General features: G+C 32.6%; 4 protein-coding genes and 1 long non-coding RNA gene across 6 annotated transcripts; 4 read left to right on the forward strand and 1 right to left on the reverse strand.

Moving 5' to 3' along the window:
• On the forward strand, positions 1–1,232 carry LOC114425020. Its single transcript, XR_003669185.1, has 2 exons — positions 1–401; positions 462–1,232. It is a non-coding gene; the product is annotated as an uncharacterized LOC114425020 (long non-coding RNA).
• A 2,890-nt stretch (positions 1,233–4,122) lies between these two features.
• Positions 4,123–6,358, reverse strand: LOC114425019 (equilibrative nucleotide transporter 1-like). The gene is made up of 2 exons (XM_028391741.1): positions 5,748–6,358; positions 4,123–5,026 (listed from the first exon to the last, which is right to left on the reverse strand). The coding sequence occupies exons 1-2, from the start codon at positions 6,262–6,264 to the stop codon at positions 4,299–4,301; spliced, it is 1,245 nt and encodes a 414-aa protein (XP_028247542.1). The 5' UTR covers positions 6,265–6,358; the 3' UTR covers positions 4,123–4,298.
• A 3,591-nt stretch (positions 6,359–9,949) lies between these two features.
• LOC114425661 (pheophytinase, chloroplastic-like) lies at positions 9,950–13,068 on the forward strand. Its single transcript, XM_028392607.1, has 6 exons — positions 9,950–10,207; positions 10,577–11,327; positions 11,556–11,782; positions 12,115–12,306; positions 12,411–12,567; positions 12,667–13,068. The coding sequence occupies exon 2, from the start codon at positions 10,593–10,595 to the stop codon at positions 11,298–11,300; it is 708 nt and encodes a 235-aa protein (XP_028248408.1). The 5' UTR covers positions 9,950–10,207; positions 10,577–10,592; the 3' UTR covers positions 11,301–11,327; positions 11,556–11,782; positions 12,115–12,306; positions 12,411–12,567; positions 12,667–13,068.
• On the forward strand, positions 11,408–12,915 carry LOC114368519 (pheophytinase, chloroplastic-like). The gene is made up of 5 exons (XM_028325752.1): positions 11,408–11,431; positions 11,556–11,782; positions 12,115–12,306; positions 12,411–12,567; positions 12,667–12,915. The coding sequence occupies exons 1-5, from the start codon at positions 11,408–11,410 to the stop codon at positions 12,913–12,915; spliced, it is 849 nt and encodes a 282-aa protein (XP_028181553.1).
• Positions 13,069–14,954: 1,886 nt separating the features above from the next.
• LOC114366930 (structure-specific endonuclease subunit slx1) lies at positions 14,955–19,466 on the forward strand. Of its 2 annotated transcripts, none has more exons than XM_028323968.1 (3): positions 14,955–15,265; positions 15,832–15,947; positions 18,833–19,466. In XM_028323968.1, the coding sequence occupies exons 1-3, from the start codon at positions 15,045–15,047 to the stop codon at positions 19,024–19,026; spliced, it is 531 nt and encodes a 176-aa protein (XP_028179769.1). In that variant the 5' UTR covers positions 14,955–15,044; the 3' UTR covers positions 19,027–19,466. The 2 variants fall into 2 exon arrangements, with proteins under 2 accessions (XP_028179769.1, XP_028179771.1); XM_028323970.1 differs by having other exon boundaries at positions 14,956–15,265; positions 15,841–15,947.
• Positions 19,467–20,454: the final 988 nt, after the last annotated feature.

The raw sequence follows: 20,454 nt of genomic DNA on the forward strand, positions 1-20,454 counted from the left end.
TTGTAAATGCACACTCTCCCTCATCACTTTCTCTCTCACGTTTTTTTTTTTTTTTTTTTTTATAAAAAAAACCTCCCCTTATCTGTAAATTTACCAAATGCATTATACCTCCAACATATTGCCTTGGTGTGCCTAGAACCTTACCATGCATTTCAGCATCTACAAGAGTCATGTGTCATGTTGAAGAAAATCTCACGGAACTTCCATTTGCCAAGGGAAGGCTCTCGCACGGTGAGACGCTTTCATTGTGCCACATGAAATTGATAAATGGTAGGAGAATAATATGGAACAGGTTCGTTGGTTTTGAAGGCTCTTTGTGAGAAGTTGATTTGGATTGACATATTTCAAGACTTGTGCATCGTGGGACTTGGCTTCGGAGAAAGATGTTGAAATATGATGAGGTATAGGTGGGGCATTTTTATCACGCATCTTCACATTGTAAGGGATTGAAATATGATGAGGTACAAGGATTGAAAGTGGGATACTTGTGTGGTTATTATACATGATTGTGTGAAAACTGGTACGGATGGGTAGTTTAGAATGGTTAGTATTTTGATTGGATCCATATTTACTTGCTAAATAGAAAGACATTTGTTGGGGTTATGATGCAATTACTAAATTTATAGATAAGGAGACTGTGTTTTCTTCAATAATGTGAGGGAGAAAGTGATAAAGGAGGAGTGTGCATTTAAAAGGATAATTTAGGAAAATAAAAAGAAAAGGGGAGTATCTTAGTAAAATGGCTTTTATCTTCCCCCCCATATAATTCCGCTTTTATTTTTTGTCTTGGCATTTTTACATGGATAGGTATACAGTATGAGATTCTGAACATGAACATAGTAAAATGTTGCATATCAACTCAGTAATCTCACTTGTAATATGATTTAATGTTCTCTTAAATTTTTACAAATAGACATTAGATTTTGAATGTAGGATATGTTTCAATCAGTAAAGATGAAAGTACCGTTATGTTGTTCTCTTTAATTATAGAGGAAGATCAGGGTGCGTAATTAAACTTGTTACGCACCGTGCGAAACAAAAAATATTATGGAAGTGTCCATACTAGATCAAATTAAAAAATATTATTTTCTCATTGTCCTCCTCGTAGCTCGCTCCCTCCACCATTCAACCTCTTCTCCCTCTCTCTTCCAATTCCAATGTTCATCTCTCTTTGTTGCTCTCTCCCCGACTATACCTCCATCGTCGCTACCATTGATGCTCGAGAAAAAAAACATCACAAAGGTGCTCGAGGATGCCAAGAGACGAACCAAACAATAAGATATGAGATCCAAAAACATATCTGAAATCCAAAACAAAGAGAAATAACCAGATCGATCTAAAGCCCATGATGGTCGTCATCTGGTGGCCATCGAATGACGACTCCGTGAAGGTGAAAAATGAGAAAGGTTGGACAGTGTGAACACATGATCATGTAGAGTGCCTTGAATTTGTTCGAGTTTAATGCTTCAGTGGTTCTGGATTAGGGTTTGGGTGAATGGGTTTGTGTGGTTGTGGCGATGCCAGCTAGGAGGAGTGATTCTTCAGTGGTGGCTGGTAGTTGGAGAAAGGAACCGTGGGTTGGGGCTTGAAAGGGAAAGGAAAGAGTGTGTTTTCTTTTATATAAAAAAATAATCCAGTCTAAAAATTATGCATATAACAAATTCACTATAATAAACTATGTTTTAATTTTTAGTTATGTTATTATTTAAACATTTACCTCTATTTTTTATATTAATACATTTAAATTAAAGTTTTATTTCCTTGTGATGTACCAAGAAAAGAAATACATATTAAAGTTTCAAAAAATCATATTGATAAAATAACAATATTTTAAAGATACTATTTTAGAGAGGCAAGGCTTGATCCTCACAAATGCTCTTCATCGTAACAAAATAACAATACTGAGGTTGCAAGTATTGTTAACTTTGGCATACTGATAAGAATACTTTATACTTATGTGCTTCAGCAAAGAGAAACGTTTTGAAATGTTGAAATTTGCTCTAACCAATGCATAAGAGGATAGAACTTTAGAACCTCATTTTCTCCAGAGTAGAATGATTCTACATATACCTTAATCCTTGGTTTATAAGGGAATCAACCTAACAACTTTCTTAACTTCTACCTTCACCTCTCTGTCCTATGCTGCTTGTGCTTCAGTACTTTGTTCTAACTGCTAAATTCCCTACTCATTTTGATCAAAACTTTTACAAATAAATGGTATACATGCATGTAGTAGACTCATGCCTATATTTAAGGACTCAATGCTCCTCTATCTGTCTCATGAATAGTGCAAGGACCATATTTTTTCACCTATGGTATGTCTTCGACATCTTTCTTAGCATATATATTTATTTTGGTTTCTAGTGCTCTCTTCCTAGTATCAGGTGACATTTGATATTATTTTAAGATATATAACTTTACTCTCCTCCCGGTATTTTTTGCAAAAAATGTTTGTTGTCCCTCTATGTATGAATGTAGTCCAATTCCTCTTACCTGTTGACTTCTTGAGTCAACTCAGATTGGGGTACAGGAAAATGGAAAAGAGGAGTGTTCCTAGAGAATAAAAGTGAAAGAGATTCAGGTTACTCCTAGAGAATGAAATTGTTTCTTCCATCTTAGATTCTGTTTATATATAAGATATGTTTTGAGTCAGTGTTTGCTTTCTAGACTGTTGATACTAATTGACACCCACCATGCTTCAATTCACCTCTGGCTTGTTCAGATACAATAGGTAATTATACTTACTGTAGGAGGAATAGTTGCTATAGCTAGTTTAGCTTGATCTTTGTTGCAACTATTGGTTATTTGGTGTATATTTCATAGGGCTTCTGTTTCATATCCATTGGGGAAGTTGAAACTGCTTTCTGCTGTCTCAACTTTCTCTTCCTTGAGGTTATCTTTTCTCCATTACAAATTTTTTACTCCCATCTAACATTCAGAAGTTCAACTTCTAAAGTCATACAAAAGAAGAGTAAAAAATTAAGAGAACAATTTTAAAATGATTCAATCAAATCAATAACATATATTTTGATTTCTATTATTGAGTAAAATCCTGGGTTGAATACATCACTTGAGAATAACTTGCAGGTATCTTCATGAGATAGAAGATAATATAAGTTACATGATGAATTGCCGTTGCCACACTTTGACTACAATGATTCTACTACTTCCATAGTTTCCTAATAGAAAGGACCTTTGGAAGATGTCCTGGTCTAGAAAATTTTCCATTCTATATCCTTGAGCTTGATTTATAGTACGTTCAAGCCTGAGATTGTGAGATATTAGAATACCACCTAGTGAATGAATGACTCGAACTTTTTCTGGTTATTTCATTATCTTCATAGACGTTCAATGTCTCAAACAGATGTTCATGCTCTTGATTGAAATTAATTAAATTTTAGTAATGTAAACAAATAATTCGAATTTTTAAATTCATTTTGTATGTTAAAAAATAATTCAAACTATTTTGAGTTTAGTTAATATATTAAATTTAAATTAGTGTACACTAATTAGTATATCAAATTAAATTTAGTTTTAACATTATTTAAATTTTTGTATATTAAGTTTAAAATGTTGATATTATGTGTCCAATAATAATATATATAAATCAATTGATTAATTATTTTAGACCTTTGTACTAAAACCAAATAAAAATGAAATGATTAAATTATTTAGATAAGTTATGTACATGAAATGAATGATCATGTTAGTATTATTATACCAAGGCAATCTAGTGTGAACTCTCTTATATCTAAATTCGGTTCCTACTAATAAAAAAATGTTAGTATTATTATAATTCAAATCAATATTAATTTTTTAAAATTAATTATTCAATTGAAATAGACTTTTATTTATTTAAACAACGTTTAATATTTTTATAAGTTAGCAATAAAATAATTTGTTATTAATTAAAAGTTATTATCTACAAAAACAACAACACAAGGTCTGTTGATGTTTACACTTTTTTTCTGTTCCCAGAGGTATCCTTCTTCAAGCAATCTTATTCAAGAACTGAAAGTGAGCACCACTCCTTTAGCAGGAATTCAAGCAATCCTATTTAGTATTTAGGAACTACATGTGATCCTACGGTTAAGGAAGAACAAAATATTAGCTCCTAGACAGTTCAACGACAATAGCTCATTAGAATTGACAAATAACATTATTATATCAACATATAAGCTTACAAATTTCCACATTTTCAGGAAACAAATGAAGGAAATTCATCCCAGTTTTGACTTCTGATTGAGTGAAGCCACAAGACACGTATCGAAGTTCCCAAATTAACACAAATTGCTTGGTCAGATGACCCAAAACCAAGCTATAACAGACCCAGCAGCTAGACCAAAAACTAAGAATAATACACTCACAATCCCTGCAGTCTCTGCATGCTGCAACATTACAATTTTAGGAATCAGAATCATCAATGCACTGGTTAGGTAGCCATTAGTAAGCCCTAACAGGCAAGTCAGTATTGTCACGGGAATCTCAGTCCGGAAGAATTTGGGACCATGCAAGCAACCTAAGAAGAGAGGGAAAAACAACAATCTTGCTATGCAACCACCTATGGCAACTTTTGCATTCTGTAGGAGGTAAACTGCAGTCAGACACTTGCCAACAAGATCAAACACATTATAGCCAGCAATTAGGAGAATTGGATACCAATCCTTAAGAATTTGAGAGTGAACATCCTCTGTAATGTAACCAGGAAATATTGCCAGAGTCACAACATAAATGAGCACAATGCCAAACCCGTACCACCTGATTCTCCGCACAATATTCCATACAGTTGACCTCCAGACAGGTCCAGTCAGGGGACCATTGTCTTCATTTGCAGTGACTGCCTCAACCTTAAGTTCCTTATAGTACTTCATCACAGGAAGTTTGTGCACCATGTTGTAGAAAACCATGCATAAGAACACAATCACGATTGATACAGAGAAGTAGAGATTTGCACTCTTTTGCAGGCCAGAGGCATCTTGTGGGTAAACAGCTTTTGTAAATATCCTCAGGGCAGAAACAAGCACTCCTGAAGTTTAAACAAGAGACAAACATTTATCCACCCGAAGTTCAACAAACAAAGGAATATATCAAAGACTTCTTAAAAAAACTTTGCTTACACGGTTACACCAGTACATTAATGTGCTTCAAATTTAAGGTACAAAATACTATAAGTCTATAACCATAACAAACAGAACTCTGCTTATTCTTAATTGGTTTAGATTGCCTAACCAAGAGATAATCTGATTGACAACATTTTGTCTGTTAGATTATTACTTAATTTATTACCCATAATAAAAAAAGAAATGCTTAGGCAAAGGAGACGCGTGACACACAAGTACTAAACATCACACACCTAGGCAACCTTAGAGTAAAATTGCTCAAGAATATTATTACCCCCAAAAGAATGCTAAACATCACAAACCTAGGCAACCTTAGCATCAAAATGCTAAAGAATATTCACCCCATGAAATTAGAGATTGAACCCCTGAAGGCCTGAAGATCCCCGAGTTTAGGAAAGTTATCACTAAATTTATCTATTTACCGTTACCATGTTCATATATCCCTAAATAAGAGAATGGCTGAACTGAAGAGTGAATGCGCAAACCATAATAAGTAATAAATATAGCATAAACGCAAACAATGCAAGGTCTATTAAACTAAATAACCCCACCACAAGGGTTAAATACAAACGCAAAAATAGAAGCAATAATAGTAACTAATTACTAAGATAGAAAGACGATAGATACCAGAAGCAGCAGTGCCGGCGATGACAGCTTGCATATACCTATCGGGCAGCTCGCCCGCGGAGCCAACAATGGAGCCCTGCACCAACGCATCGGCCACGCCGGAAAGTCCAACGGCGCCGGCGGTGACGTAGAACCCGCTATAAAACCCGACCCGACCCTTTATGTAAAAGGCATCAAGGAGGGGAACGACGAGAAGCGAAACGACGAATAGGGCCAATCCAACGTTGATCCTCACATAGGCGTCAGACTTGTGGCTGTAGAGGATTATGAGGGAGATCCCCACCAGCCCGACTATCATGTAAACCACGGCGAAGATGCGGTCAACGCTGGCGTCAGGGTAGAGAAAGGAGAAGTAATCAACGGCGGTGATGAAAGCGTTCCATGGGAGAAGGTAACCGAGACCCAGGGTAAAATACACAATGTAGGCTAAATACCATTTGTCTTCTGGAACCTTGTTCTTGTTCTTGTTGGTTCCTGAAACCGAAGGAAGGAGGAGAGACGATTCCGTGAAAGCCATCTTTGCTTACTTTCACAATTCGGACTCACCCACCCATCACCACACTCATCATATGGGAAAAGAAATATTAAAGTATAACTATTCTCACTTGCTTACCCACACGCAACAGGATTTTAAAAATTGGATTTTTTTTTTGTGACTCTCGTTCCCCCACTTGTATTTATCCATGGAGATTTTTAATAAATGCCAAACTCATCCAAATCAAATACTACTAATAAAATTCATTGCTTTTTTGTTTGGTCAAAATACTCATGTCAAAAGAATAATATGTCTAACACAAATCGAATTAGTTTGTTAGTATTGACCAATTTAATTTTCTTTTGTGAGGGTCAAATGGTCAATGCCCCCTTTAATTTAACATTCTAATAGGATACGAAATCTATTTAAATACACCCTTTAAAGGAACATTTATATTTAAATAAAGAATCCGAAATGAAAAAAAAAGAAAAAGAATAATCAGAAGAAAAAAAAGATGTTAAGTATAAAGAATGATAATGTGTAAGATCTGGGTTTCCTACATCTTTGTTTGAAATAAAATATTTGTACACTACACAAATAATAATTTTAATTCTCATCTTTGTAAATGATTGATGTTTATACTTCCACATGTTACCTGTATTTTACTAAAGCATAAAATTAATAATATATATATATATATATATATATATATATATATATATATATATATATATATATATATGAGTACGATTATAGAATGAGGTGAGATATGATATGAGTTAGGTATTATAAAATTTATATTCACACTCATCTCTATTAAACAATATTTATCTTACTCATTACGAATATATTTTTGTGAATGAGCATATCTAAAATTATTATCGTAGTTATACTAATTTTTTTACTTCATCTATTAATACACTTCTATCAATTAATGAATAACATAGGGGTTTGTTTTTTTAAGGGACGTTGGAATTATTCTAACGGTTAAATTAATGTGAGTGATAATCTGAACTACAAACAACATTTAATTTTAACATAATTATTTTCATGATTATACTAACATGAGTAACAAATTATATCTCTATAACTAATAAATCGTTGACGTGAAATTGGATTTTATTTTTTTAAATAATATCTCAAATTCAAAATTTTATAAATGAAAAAATATATAATTAAAAGAAAATATCTCATAAAAAAATTTCTGATTAAAATTAGTTAATAACAAAATTGTTGAATATTTTACATCATCACAGTCATGGTAATAAAAAAAATTATACTTCTAGAGTTATTTTTGTCTACTCTTATCAACTAAAATATTAATGGCATATACTTTTTAGATACCAAATTGATGTTTTACTCATCACAAAAACTAACTACTTAAAACTTTCGTACCCCGGCTCTATGCGAAGGTATGAGGGAGGGATGTTGTACGTAGCCTTACCCTTGCATATGCAAAGAGGCTGTTTCCGGATTCGAACCCATGATCAACAAGGCACAACTTTACCGCTGCACCAGGCTCGCCCTCACAAAAACTAACTACTTATTCAGAAAAAAAAAAAAAAACTAACCACTTGAGAAAGCCAGCAAAAATACAAGTTTCCAAAAATGGTGTATTGAATGACCAGATGAAATATATATATATATATATAGATATTCTTACTTTTAAACAAATAATGGTTTCATAGAACAAACCCTTTGAGAAAGCTAATAAAATTATATGCTTCCTAAAAAGGTGCGATGAATGACGGGATCCCTTCGAATGTAAGCAAATGACCTAATACAGACATAAATTAACCACGTGCAGGGGAAGGGTCTTGCTATTTACACCCATTATTTACTAAATGAGCATCCCTTCCTTTTTTTTTGAAATTTAATTTCCCAATCTATCCTCACTTCTCCAGTTCTCCTAGTATAAGCCTTCCCACTCCTTTTTCAACCATAAAGAGATTTCCGGAAACTATGTAATTGTACTTAACAAACCCCTCCTACGTACACATCAATATTTTTCTTTTTTAAAAAAGCCAATAGAAAAACCCTATTGATTAAAATGGCTCATGTTGCATGAAACAGTGAGAATTCTGACATTAATTGGATATACCGTAAACAAGCAGAGCAAGCAACTCAGAATCCAAACCTTGTAGGATGCGGCGCTTAGCTTAGCATTGTACCTAAAAAGCAATCAAAACCATTAGCGAAAAAGAGAAACATAACAGAATCGTTAATATGCAAGAGGGTACATGATGGTGTTATTGGTCCTCCAACCTTCTTCCTTCATTCTGTTGAACAAAGCTATAGCCTTGGTGGGTCGGTTTCCCTTTCCTTGCTGACCCATAAATCACAATATTCTACAAAGCAATGTCTCGCTAACGCGTATTATCGAGTACCTTCTGTGCGACATCAATATAATTTGGTTTTTCTTCATCTGAACCCTACCCCTTCTTATCTTGGTGCTTATCTCTGACATAACTAGCAATTACTGGTGGAGGGTATTTTGATTCGCCAGAAAATCTCGCCGACATATGAGAAGTCACCTGCGGGAGAGATAACGTAGAGTTGGAGGAACTTGGTGTTGGAAGAGTAGAATCCGGAGATTTCATTCCGGAGAAAAAAGGGGGTGGGAAAGTTCATATGGCAAGAAGGAAGTGAGGATAATTTAGGAAAAAGAAAAGGGAAAAAAGGGGGTTTATTAGTAAAAGAGGAGGTATATAGTAATTACCGCAGGGGAGTCCAAATATCATTGCACTAGCTCGTTTCCCATCAGAATGAGAAAAAAGAAAGTTGAATAAAATTAATTTATATTAGAAATTTTAATTTTATATATAACAACATTAATTATTTTATAACATAATTAATCTATCTAGTTAGAACTTTTGTGTTAATAACTTGTATAATTTGGACTTTGCCCACCAAATTTTTAATGTAAAAAATTCTCTCAATATAAATCAATAAGGATATCACAAATTGCTCTAACTTACTACCAAGAAATAGTGAAAATCACCAATATTAATAATCAACAATAAATAATCACAAAGGGGTACGTAACAATAGGAATCCCCAAAAGATGAAGAAATAGAAATCTAACTGATTAGATAGAAAACCCACAACTTCGAGGTAAATGCTATAAATTTTCACAAAGAAATAGAGCACAAATGATACATTGTAATATTATGTTAAAAAATGTTCATATATGTAATTAAAATTGTAAGTTGTATCAGTTTGTCAAGGATAATATTTCTTTCTCAACTTATCCGATTGCAATTCGCTGTTGGTATTGTAGCTCTCGAGTTTTTTTATTTATTTTTTATAATAAAAAATACTTATGTCATTTCATTAAAAACAAAAACATAATGTGAAATTCAATGAAAAATGCAAGAGCTAACATACAATGTTAACCCTGTAGAATGAGTAATAAAATTTGCTCGTATCCACTACTGAGTTGGGAAAACAGTTTTATTATATATATATATATATATATATATATATATATATATATATATATATATATATAACTCGCGAATAGCACTAGTCTAATATTATACTATTAAAAATGTTCACGTATTAAAAATGCTGCTAAGTGAAGTGGATAGGGAAATCTGCCTTCATCATTTTCGTGGTAGTGTATGTTCCCACGTGAGAAATTATTTTTGTACAAATAATATTGTAAAAATTATATGAATAATATAGTTGTTCTTATTTTAATTTTATCTGTATTTTGTCAGACACTGCGTTGTGTTGTGTTGTGTCTCTTGTGTGTGACAGCTTCACCTCCGTGCAATAATTTATTCAATTTTCTTCTTCACAACATGATGCTGAAGCTGAAATAATCAGGAAAAAGAAAAGAAAAAAAAAGATTCTTTCTTGGCTTGTCTAATGAAGGAATAAGAGCCTCCAAGCAAGGAGGAACGTGTCTGAATCTCCTTATAAACACCGAGATTTCAGAGAGAAGCAGAATCTCGTGCCACCTCCTACGTTAAGTTAAAGGGTACAGTTTTTAGAAAATTTGTATACAAAATTTCTGATAGTGGCTAGCACTGTTTTTACTATGGTTGTAAAGATGGACATTTTCGTTGGAATTAAATATGTATGACTAAAAAAAAAGAGCTATAAATTGATGTGTTCCGAATCCAGGCTTGTTTTTCTGTTTTTTGTTCTATCCTTGCTACATAATTGGTTATATTTCTGAAAGGCGTCGTATAAACAGTTAAAGTCCTCACTAATTTTTGTTTGATAGAAGAAACAATTCAATTTCGACTTCCAACCTATCCATTTTACTTTTTTTCTTTCATTGTCCGTTTTTTATGACAATCACAAAGAAATTGTAACTAAATCACTTGCTGGCTGGCCAATGCAGAATCCTATTTTTGGGCATGGAAATCCTCTCATATGGATCTGGACCATGCAGTCAAGCAGTGGATTCGAAGTGGAAATTGGTTGACAAATGCTTGAATTCACGTCAATCAAGGTTTCCCAGTGTTGGAAATGGTGGAGTTTATTATACCAATACCATTTCTAGAAGCGGGTCAGTGAGATTTCATGATACTAATAAGGAGCTTCAAAGAGATTTTGGGTCTCTGAGTGCTCTTGAAGGGTCCAAAAGAACCAATTGCAAGGCCTATAGTGAAAGTTGCGATGGCTATGTGATTGGTGGTGAAGAGGATGTAGCAGATATTGCAGGGGTAGAAGAACCTGCTACTAACAAAGTTGTCATTCCAGGTCTGCCAGATGGGTCAAATGGTGCTCCAATAAGTAGTTGCTTTTGGGAATGGAAGCCTAAGCTTAACGTGTACTATGAGAAGGCAGGGTGTGAGAACGTGGATTCCCCACATGTTCTCTTTCTTCCTGGTTTTGGTGTTGGCTCTTTCCATTATGAGAAGCAACTGAGAGATTTGGGGCGTGACACTAGAGTATGGGCACTGGATTTCCTAGGCCAGGGATTGTCCTTGCCTTTTGAAGATCCGGCTCCTCACTACAATAAGGAAGGGGTTACATCAGATGGAAATGCTTCTTCATGGGGCTTCGGAGATGAAACGGAACCATGGGCCACTAAGCTTGTATACTCTATTGATTTATGGTAAGATCAAGTTCGGTACTTCATAGAAGAGGTTAGTGTTAGTCACATGCTGTTTGATTGCAGCCATCTGGTTTTGCATTTCAGTTAATGTTTTACTCAGAGTGTTGAAAAATGTACCATTTGAAAAATTTGAGAGTATATGTTACATATAGATTGGTCAAGATCAAGAACATATAGCTGATTTTGTGTAGTTTACTGACGAGGTACCTTGTTTGTAGATATTGACCGTTGATTAATGACACAATTTGGTTTTCTGCAGGTCATTGGTGAACCAGTCTACATTGTGGGCAACTCATTGGGAGGATATGTTGCATTGTATTCTGCGGCACGTAACCCTCATTTAGTGAAAGGTGTCACACTGCTTAATGCAACTCCTTTTTGGGGGTTTCTTCCTAATCCAATTAAGAGTCCTGGTCTAGCAAAATTTTTTCCATGGGCTGGAACATTTCCACTACCTACTAATGTAAAGAGACTAACAGAGTTGGTGTAAGTATCACTTGTTTTATTCATTGCTTCATTTATGCATTATAGGAAGACATGTTTTCAATCTTCTAGTTTTGAACTTCTATGGCACATTTCATTTATGTAATTGTAACCCGCTGTCACATTCCTATGTGAATGATGATAGAGTAAGAAACTCTGCTTAATAGACCAAGTATTCTATCTGAGAAGACCAAACTAAACTTTTTCACTAGAAGAATTGTGTTGTTCTAAAATTGTGATAAATGCCTTGTTAATGCATTTTGAGAAAGTAACCTTTGTAACTACTTTCAACGTTGGACAGTGTTTTGACTGAGTAATGTTTTTTTTCCCTCTAGGTGGGAGAAAATTAGTGATCCTGCAAGTATTGCTGAGGTACTTAATCAGGTTTATGCAGAGAATTCAACAAATGTAGATAGTGTATTTTCACGCATAATTGAAACCACAAGGCATCCTGCAGCAGCAGCAGCATTTGCTTCAATTATGTTTGCTCCCCGGGCCGAATTATCTTTCAGTGAAGCGTTATCTGGGTAGATAGTACTACATATCTAAACTAGTATAAGATTTGTGTGAATGCCATCTATATTTATGGTTCCATTCCTAGTTAATGATTTTAAGTTAATTTGCAATTTAGATGTCGAAAAAGCAATGTGCCAATTTGCCTAATGTATGGAAAAGAAGATCCCTGGGTAAGGCCACTTTGGGGACACCAGGTTAAAAGGCAGGTGCCTGAAGCTTCATATTATCAAATTAGCCCTGCTGGTCACTGTCCTCATGATGAAGTCCCTGAGGTATACTATACAATTCCTCACTAACCAGTAGTTTAAATCTTGAAAGTTTGATGAAGAAACCATTTTGTTGGTTTATCTGTAATTAATACATGATGGTAGGTCATAAATTTCTTGCTACGTGGGTGGATCAGAAATCTAGAGTCTGAGGGTTCTATCTCATTGCCACTGCTTGAGGGCCTAGACAGTCTGAAACAAGCTAATGCCAGGGAGTTAGAATTTATCAGAGAAGGTTCAACAAAATCAGTGATGGTCAGATTTTACGAATCCACATTCTCCCTTTGGGACAGGATAAGATCTTACATCAACCATCGATCTAAGTTGAGAAATTCGGCAACCAAATCTCAATGAAATGATGAGCCTACGCTGTCAAATTATCCTCTCAGATTCAGTTTGTATCAAGGAAATAATGTTCATTTAAAATTATTATTTTTTGATTGATCCATGTACATTAATTATTAACTATATAGTAAGAATCAGTTGCCATTGTCGTATGCTTGCAAACATTACCCATCAGTACAGGACATGCCAAATAATCTCATAAATATATATTGGTTCTAATATCCGGCACGCAACAGTAGATGGCGACTGTGACATTAGCTATATTGGTGATGGTAGTTTTAAGTTTTAACGTGGGAGACAAGATAACATAGCAGCATCTTTCAATGGGATTTTTTTTAAGGATTCCTTAAGTGAAGAAATTATTTTTTTTCTGGAGCAAAATTTACATAACAGAAAAAGTTTTTTAAAAATAAAATTTATATTTTATGTAAGAAATTATTTTTCAGCAATAAAAATAATATTTATTTGACATATAAAAACATCATAATTAAATAGAAAATTATATATGAATTTGTTATAATAACATCACACGGTGAAAATAAATAAAAAAAACTGTGAGGACTACAAAAATTAATTTAAGAAATTCACTTAAAATTTTTTCATTGGAGATACACTGAGGGTGAGGTAAAATTTTATTCTCTGGTTTACTAATTAATATTTTTTATTTATTTTTTCTATCGTGCTTTATTCCCCTTTCCTTTTGTTCTATTTCATATTTTTTAAAAAGAAATTAATAAAAAATAATAATTTTTATGACATCCTGTCTTTCATTTATTTTTGTAAACCAAACCGCATACATAATTTCAAATTTTAATTTCTTTACCATCAATCTTAAGTCTTAAATTTAGCTTAATCTTATTACCCTAGAGTTTTATTGGAAATTTAGCAAACTATAATATTTGATATTACTTGTGTTATATATATATATATATATATATATTATCTAAGATTTAAATTCCTCAAAAATAAGTAGAGTAAATTTTTACTGGGTAAATTATCAGAGGGTTCATTAGTTATAGAATATGGTTTACATAATTTTAGATTTTTACAACATTTCAACCAATAATAAAAAAATGTATTAGATACTGTATCACTAATCTTTTTCTTATTTGTTTATATCAAGAAAAAGATGGGATTGTTTATGCAAAAAAAAAAATTAATAAAAAAACTAAAGTTTTACACAAAGTGATTCTTATATGATTTTAGTTTGAAAAATGATGTGCCAGTTTTTGTTTATATTTATTTTTTGAAATAAATGTTTATTTTAATAAAATAAGTTTTTTTTTTATTATTTTTTCAGTATATTTGCTTAAACTATTTCTGCTTAAAAAATATTTTTTTATTTTAAGAAATAAATTATATTTGTTTCTTAAAAAAAATACTTATATAAAAATATTTATTTTAAATTTTTTTTTATAAGTTTAAATAAACTCATTCAATATTTAAGTTTTATTTGAATAAATTTCTTTATAAACACATAAGAGAAAAAGAATAAAAAGGTAACATAAATTTCTCCCTTAAGCTAAAATCAACTTATGTTTTTAACTTAATTTTTTTTTAAAAAAAAACTTATGTATTTAACTTTTATAGAAGCTCTTTTCATTTAGCTTTTCCAAAAGTTAAAATGTATATAAATTAATTTTAACTTATAATTGTAAAATAGCTTCATACATTTCTACCTCCTTATCTTTTTTTTAAAGTGTTTATGAAGAAATTCATTCAAATAATGCCTTAATATTTTATTGAAGAAAGTTCATGTGGTACTATGTTTTCATAAAAAAATGTTTAAATCTATTTGGAAATATTTTTAAAAATTATAAAACACAATTTAACTTTTTTTTTCTGTCAATTTTTGTTTCAGTCTTTCTCAAACTTATTTAAATTTTTCTTTTGTTAGGGTTATTATTAAGATATTTATCTAACCTTTCATTTCATTTTTATTCTATTTTTTTTAGCTGGATTTCATTTTTATTCTATTATTTTTCTCTTTTTTTTCTTCTTATTGTTTCTGACATTATTTATCACTTTCACATCTATCCGTTTATTTATGACTTTAGTTTCTTCCAGCCGAGACAGAAAATTTGAACATATGTTCCTTTTTTGTTACAACGTTGTTGTTTCCAACGGTACAACGGTAGATGATGGGAACGCTATCTACGCAATTTCGTTCCATCAAACGCCCAAATCCAAACCCTAAACAATCCAAATCGTCATCTCCTACAAAATCAGAAATTAAATTCATCGCTAAACCAAAACCAAAATCAGAGTCAGAGTCAGAGTCATGGTCTGTTTATCTCATCCTCTCCACCAACCATCCTATCAAAACCTACGTTGGAATTACAAACAATTTCCCTCGCCGGTAATTTGCATTTTCAATTAAATTGTAGTCTAATTGTCATCTTGTCCAATGGGTGCTGAATTTTATTTTATTACTTTCCTTTTGATGTTTTGCATCGCATTTCTGTGATGCGACGTATCGTACTTTTTGTATCTGTGTGTCTATGTTTTTTCCCCATTAAAATTAGTCAGTGATCTGATTAGTTTTGGGGTTAGATTTGTTTCCGAGGGAAATTACAATACTTCTGTTCTGTAGTGTAAAATTTCCTAGGATTCTGCTAAGAAAATTGCAGTTTGAGTTGTGACACTAGTTAAGTTAGAGGTTAATCAATGTAAAAGTAAATCACTATTCAGTAAAAAAAAAGAAAAGTAAATCACTATTCAGTAAAAAAAAAAAGTAAATCATTACTTTCCTTTATGACGTTAATGTGTTGTCATACACCCCGTTCAAATTTTGTTCTTTTGGTCTAGCTTATTTTGTTATAGCTTTTTATTTACCCTCAATTTGATGTGTTCCATTTACAAAGCTGATGTCTGCAATTTACCCTCAATTTAAAGAAATAGGTGTTTGATTTGTACTTATCTTAGTTGGTGTAGTTTGAAGCAGCATAACGGTGAACTTAAAGGTGGTGCAAAGGCATCCCGTGCTGGAAGACCTTGGATTTGTGCATGCATAATTTGTGGTTTTACAGACCGAAGTGAAGGTATATGTGTCTACTTTTTTGTGTTCTTTTATTTACATCATGATACTACATGATTGTTTGTCCGTTGTTATTGGCTCAACTTATTCGGAGAAAGAAAATTATTAATTTACTTATATGTTCTTGTAGCTTTTTTTTAAAAAAAAAACTATTTTCCCTTTGATGTTTTTCTATTTGGTGGGTGCTATTTGTGACTAGTCACCTGCTAAATCTTGATGCAGTTGTATTGTAATTTCTATATCATATGTGAACTCTACCCTTTATTGTGAAGAAGATATAAAGGATCAAAATGCTATTTAGGTGCTTTGAACATATAAGTCAATTGGTTTCTGCCTCTATTCAATAAAACCTTCAGTTGGACTTATATAAAAATTATTGGAGGGAACTAATTGATCAATTTTTACAGTTCCTGTTCTTCCATTGATATAACCTATGATGTTATTCAATATGACTTAAATCAGCTAGTTTGTACTTTATAAGCTAATTTTACCAAACATATTGTTGTGAGCTTTGTCAATTAAAAAAAAAATTGTTAAATGTGGCCAGATCTTTAATGTTTCATTCTCCAGTTCCTATCAGTTTTAGGGGGTGATTGCTAAATGCTTGACTTCAACACCATTCCTTATTAATAGAGTGCCTTCTCCTCTACTTAAGGCCAACTCTCCATAGCAATTGTTGTATCAAAAGGAGTCAGATTACTGGGCAGTAAGGGTTTTCGGTTGTCAATCCTTTGCATCCACCCTACCCATTCAAAGGACTAAATTCAGTCCTCACTCCTAAGGCAGTCCCTGATGTGTTTGTGGGTTATCCTATTGGTCACAAGTGTTACAAACTGTATAACTTGTAGAGAGTGGACTGTTAACTTTTTGACAAGTGTATCAATTTGTCAAAGTAATATTAAACTGTAAGACAGAGTGTCGAGTTCACAGGAACTTTGATTGTACTCAAAGTTTGTATATATCTAATTTTAAATGAAAGAATGACTAAAAACAAATATTTTTCAGAGTGATAGTGCAGAAACCTAAAGTTTAATAATAAATAAGGATATAAAAGCAGACCAAGATGCAAGAGACAAGAAAAACAAACACTTGGAAGTGAAAAATGATTCTTGGTTCAGATTTTTGTAGAAATGTTGGGTGTTTGGCCTACCAAAGTGACTTTTGATGCAATGTTAAGGGTTTTTCACCATTTAAAGTTATTTCAACTATTATCTTCATCAACTAAACTACTCTAACCATGATCCCTCGTGTGAAAGTGCCTAAATCACTTGATTTCACTCCTAATCCCTTAAAAGCTAAGCCAAATGATTTGCTTAAGAATAAAAATGCTTAAATAAGGCTAAATAACATCATTCTATCCCTAGACATGGATTACTTAGAAGCTCCTTCAAGTTCTTAAGGTAAAAACATTTCCCAATGATCAAAAGCTTATAACATACATGCAAATGAGTGATCAAACCATAAACAAAGCAATAAATATAGAAAGGAAGCAATAATATTGAAATAACATATGGATAGTAAAGATCACTAAAACGCTACACAATCATGCTTGGTATCCAACCCCCCACAATGTGTAATTTAGCCTCTCATTGTCATGAAAAGCTCAAAAACAAGATATGAAACAATGAAATGGAAGAAGAGTTCCAAAGTGAGTGTTTTGCTTCAGACGTGCCCTTGCTGCCCACTCCCTCCAAAAGCACAGTGCAACCTCTTTTATATCCTCCAAAACGCTACACAATCATGCTTTTCGAAAATCAATATGTGCTAACGCTTAGCGTACATGCATAGTACAGCTAGCTTAAGAGACCATGCGCTAAGCCTCCTGATGTGCACTAAGTGCCCTTGCATGATAATGTTGGCTCCCAACTTGGCTTCTCGCACTGAGCGTGCAATGGCGCGCTGAGCGCATTGCTCCAATTCTACATCATCTTCCAATCTTCTGTTGATGTATCGAAATTCTACAAAAAATAGAGCAAAACCTGTAAATTTACTAACTTTAGCATTGGGATAAAAACTCAGAAGCTAAATTCCTATCTTTTCAAGTCAAAAGGAGTATTAAAAGAGAAGAAATCAGATGATTGCTATATAATTTAAGTGTACCAACTAAGTATGCATAACAATTATCATGGACCTTCTTTATGCACAGATTCCTCTGTTGATCAATTTCCTGAGTTGGTAATACCAGTCCCTTCATCTGACATGACTACTGCTTGCACTTCCTCATATCCATCATCAAATCCAGCCAAAGAGTCATACAGTAACCCACACACTGTCTTGCCTAAGAGATATTGAAGAATCTCAAGCCTTTTAGTTTTAGATACCAACATGAGACGAAGGTATACAAATTAGAAAAAAAAGGGTGAGGAAATATATTGATAACCGAAAAGATAGCAGTTTAACTAATTGACAAATAACCGAATTACCTAAATTATTTAAGTTATATTATGTGTACTAAAATAAAATTTTCCCCGCTGTAGTAATCTGATGTAGCTAGTGTTGAGATGAGAAATAAGAAGATAATTATATGTTTTTATATTTCTCATTTTTACTGTATTACCCTATGATCTGTTATCATTTTTAGTATCACAAGTATCTTTTCCATAGGGTTGGCTATTTGATAGCCCCTTTAATTTACTGGTGATTGGTAATTCGGGGAATTTTTACAGTATTACCCAATTTTATGCTGTAATGACAAACCCTAATTTGTCTTTTTTTTTAATCTTTTGCAATACCTCGAAGCCATCTTTGCAATATTATAATCCAGCTATCTTTTACTGAATTGACTAGGATGCTCTTCCTATGTAAAAGATCTGTAAAGGATTTCAGCATTGCCAATTTCTCAACTTAGAAGTTGATGCATTTTTGTTTTGTTTTATTTCATCAATGTAGCTAGTGTATTTGAATCAAAATGGAAAACTTTCTCAAGGAGAGCTCCCCGCAAAAATCAAAATGACAATCTCTCCAAGCAAAGTGAAGATTCATCATTACCACTGCTGCGACACAGACAAGCGGCTCTGAATAGAGTGAAAGGTTCACTCGACTGCGCTCACTTAGAAATTATTTGGCATTTGGATCCATTGTGATCCAACTGCCACAATGTATGTGTTTTGATTATGTAATTGTAATAAGTTCAAATAGCAAAACATAGGCCATAAGAGAAATATTAAGAACACATTTTGTGTTATTAGTTAAAATTTATTGAAAATTATAAAATTATAAGTGGATTTCATTAAGTAAAAAGTGAGATCCTCCAAATTTTATAATTTTTTATAATAAAGAATATTAAAAAGAGTGCGTAGCTAGCATTTTTCTATATTTGATAGTACTAGCAAATTGTACCAGACATTGATTGGTTCTTGTAGTAAGGTCTTTGTATAGTATATAAGTGACGAAAGGTTATAATTTAAAACCAGCTATTGGGTATGTGGAGCATGGACTCATGAAGGGAGAATATTGTAGTATTGTACCATATGCATTGCTTGGTTCTTGAAGTAAGGAATGAAACGTTAATGTAGCATGAAAATACTGATGCAGGGATATGACTTATTTAAAGGAAGTGGTGCACTTTAGAAGTATAATTATAACCGTTGGTTAGAACCTAAACTAACAGTTGGAATTGTGATAAGATTCATACAAATGTATGATAAACAATAAAGTTGTTACAATTATCACCTAAAATACAATTCCACTGTTTCAAAGGAGTTAAATTCATAGTTGTAGTGGACTAGTGGTTGTGATTCATATACCATACTGCTACAAAGGTGGAGCAATTTTTAGTTGTTTTTATACAAGAGTAAATCTATAATTTGGTCTTCAAAAGTGACCACCTGTATTTAGTCCGGGGAAATTTCCATCTATACAATTTATTTCTGAATCTCTTAATTCTATGGCAACTTAGTTCACAAATTTGTTGATCATGACAAATTTAGAGCATTTTTTTAGAAAAAAAAAAGCTGTCTTTTGGGATGATTTTTTTTTAAGTATGTTCGGCAGTAAAGGGATAAAATGTTTTTTTTAATGGACTTATATGAAGAAAAAAAAAGTCATTTTCATTCTGAAAATGTAGAAATTCATAAATTCTTTCTAAAAGATAAAAAAAATTAAAATTTAATTCCCCAAAATATAAAAGGTGGGATAAATATCTTAACATGAATCCGCTTATGTGATACGTCAAAACAAAAATATCATAAAAATATTTGTTGCTCACCGGATATTCATCAAAATGTTTAATGAACTAATTTGTCAATTTCGTTTTTCATTTTCCTTATCCCCTTTTCTTCGACCACCTTTGGTCATATTTTTGACAATTTTTCCCTTTTTTTCTCTCCTTATTTTTCTTTTTCCTTTTTATATAGATCTACAAATTTCATTTCCAATTTAGATCTATAAATTTCACAATTCATTCATTCATCCACGGGTCAAACCCAAATACAAGCAATCCACCATTTGGATATTTTTGTTTCTCAAAAAGCTTCGACTTCATCATTATTTTCTACATATTTTTATTTTAA

The sequence above is a fragment of the Glycine soja genome, chromosome 9 (genome assembly GCF_004193775.1).
Source record: "Glycine soja cultivar W05 chromosome 9, ASM419377v2, whole genome shotgun sequence".
NCBI lineage: Eukaryota > Viridiplantae > Streptophyta > Magnoliopsida > Fabales > Fabaceae > Glycine > Glycine soja.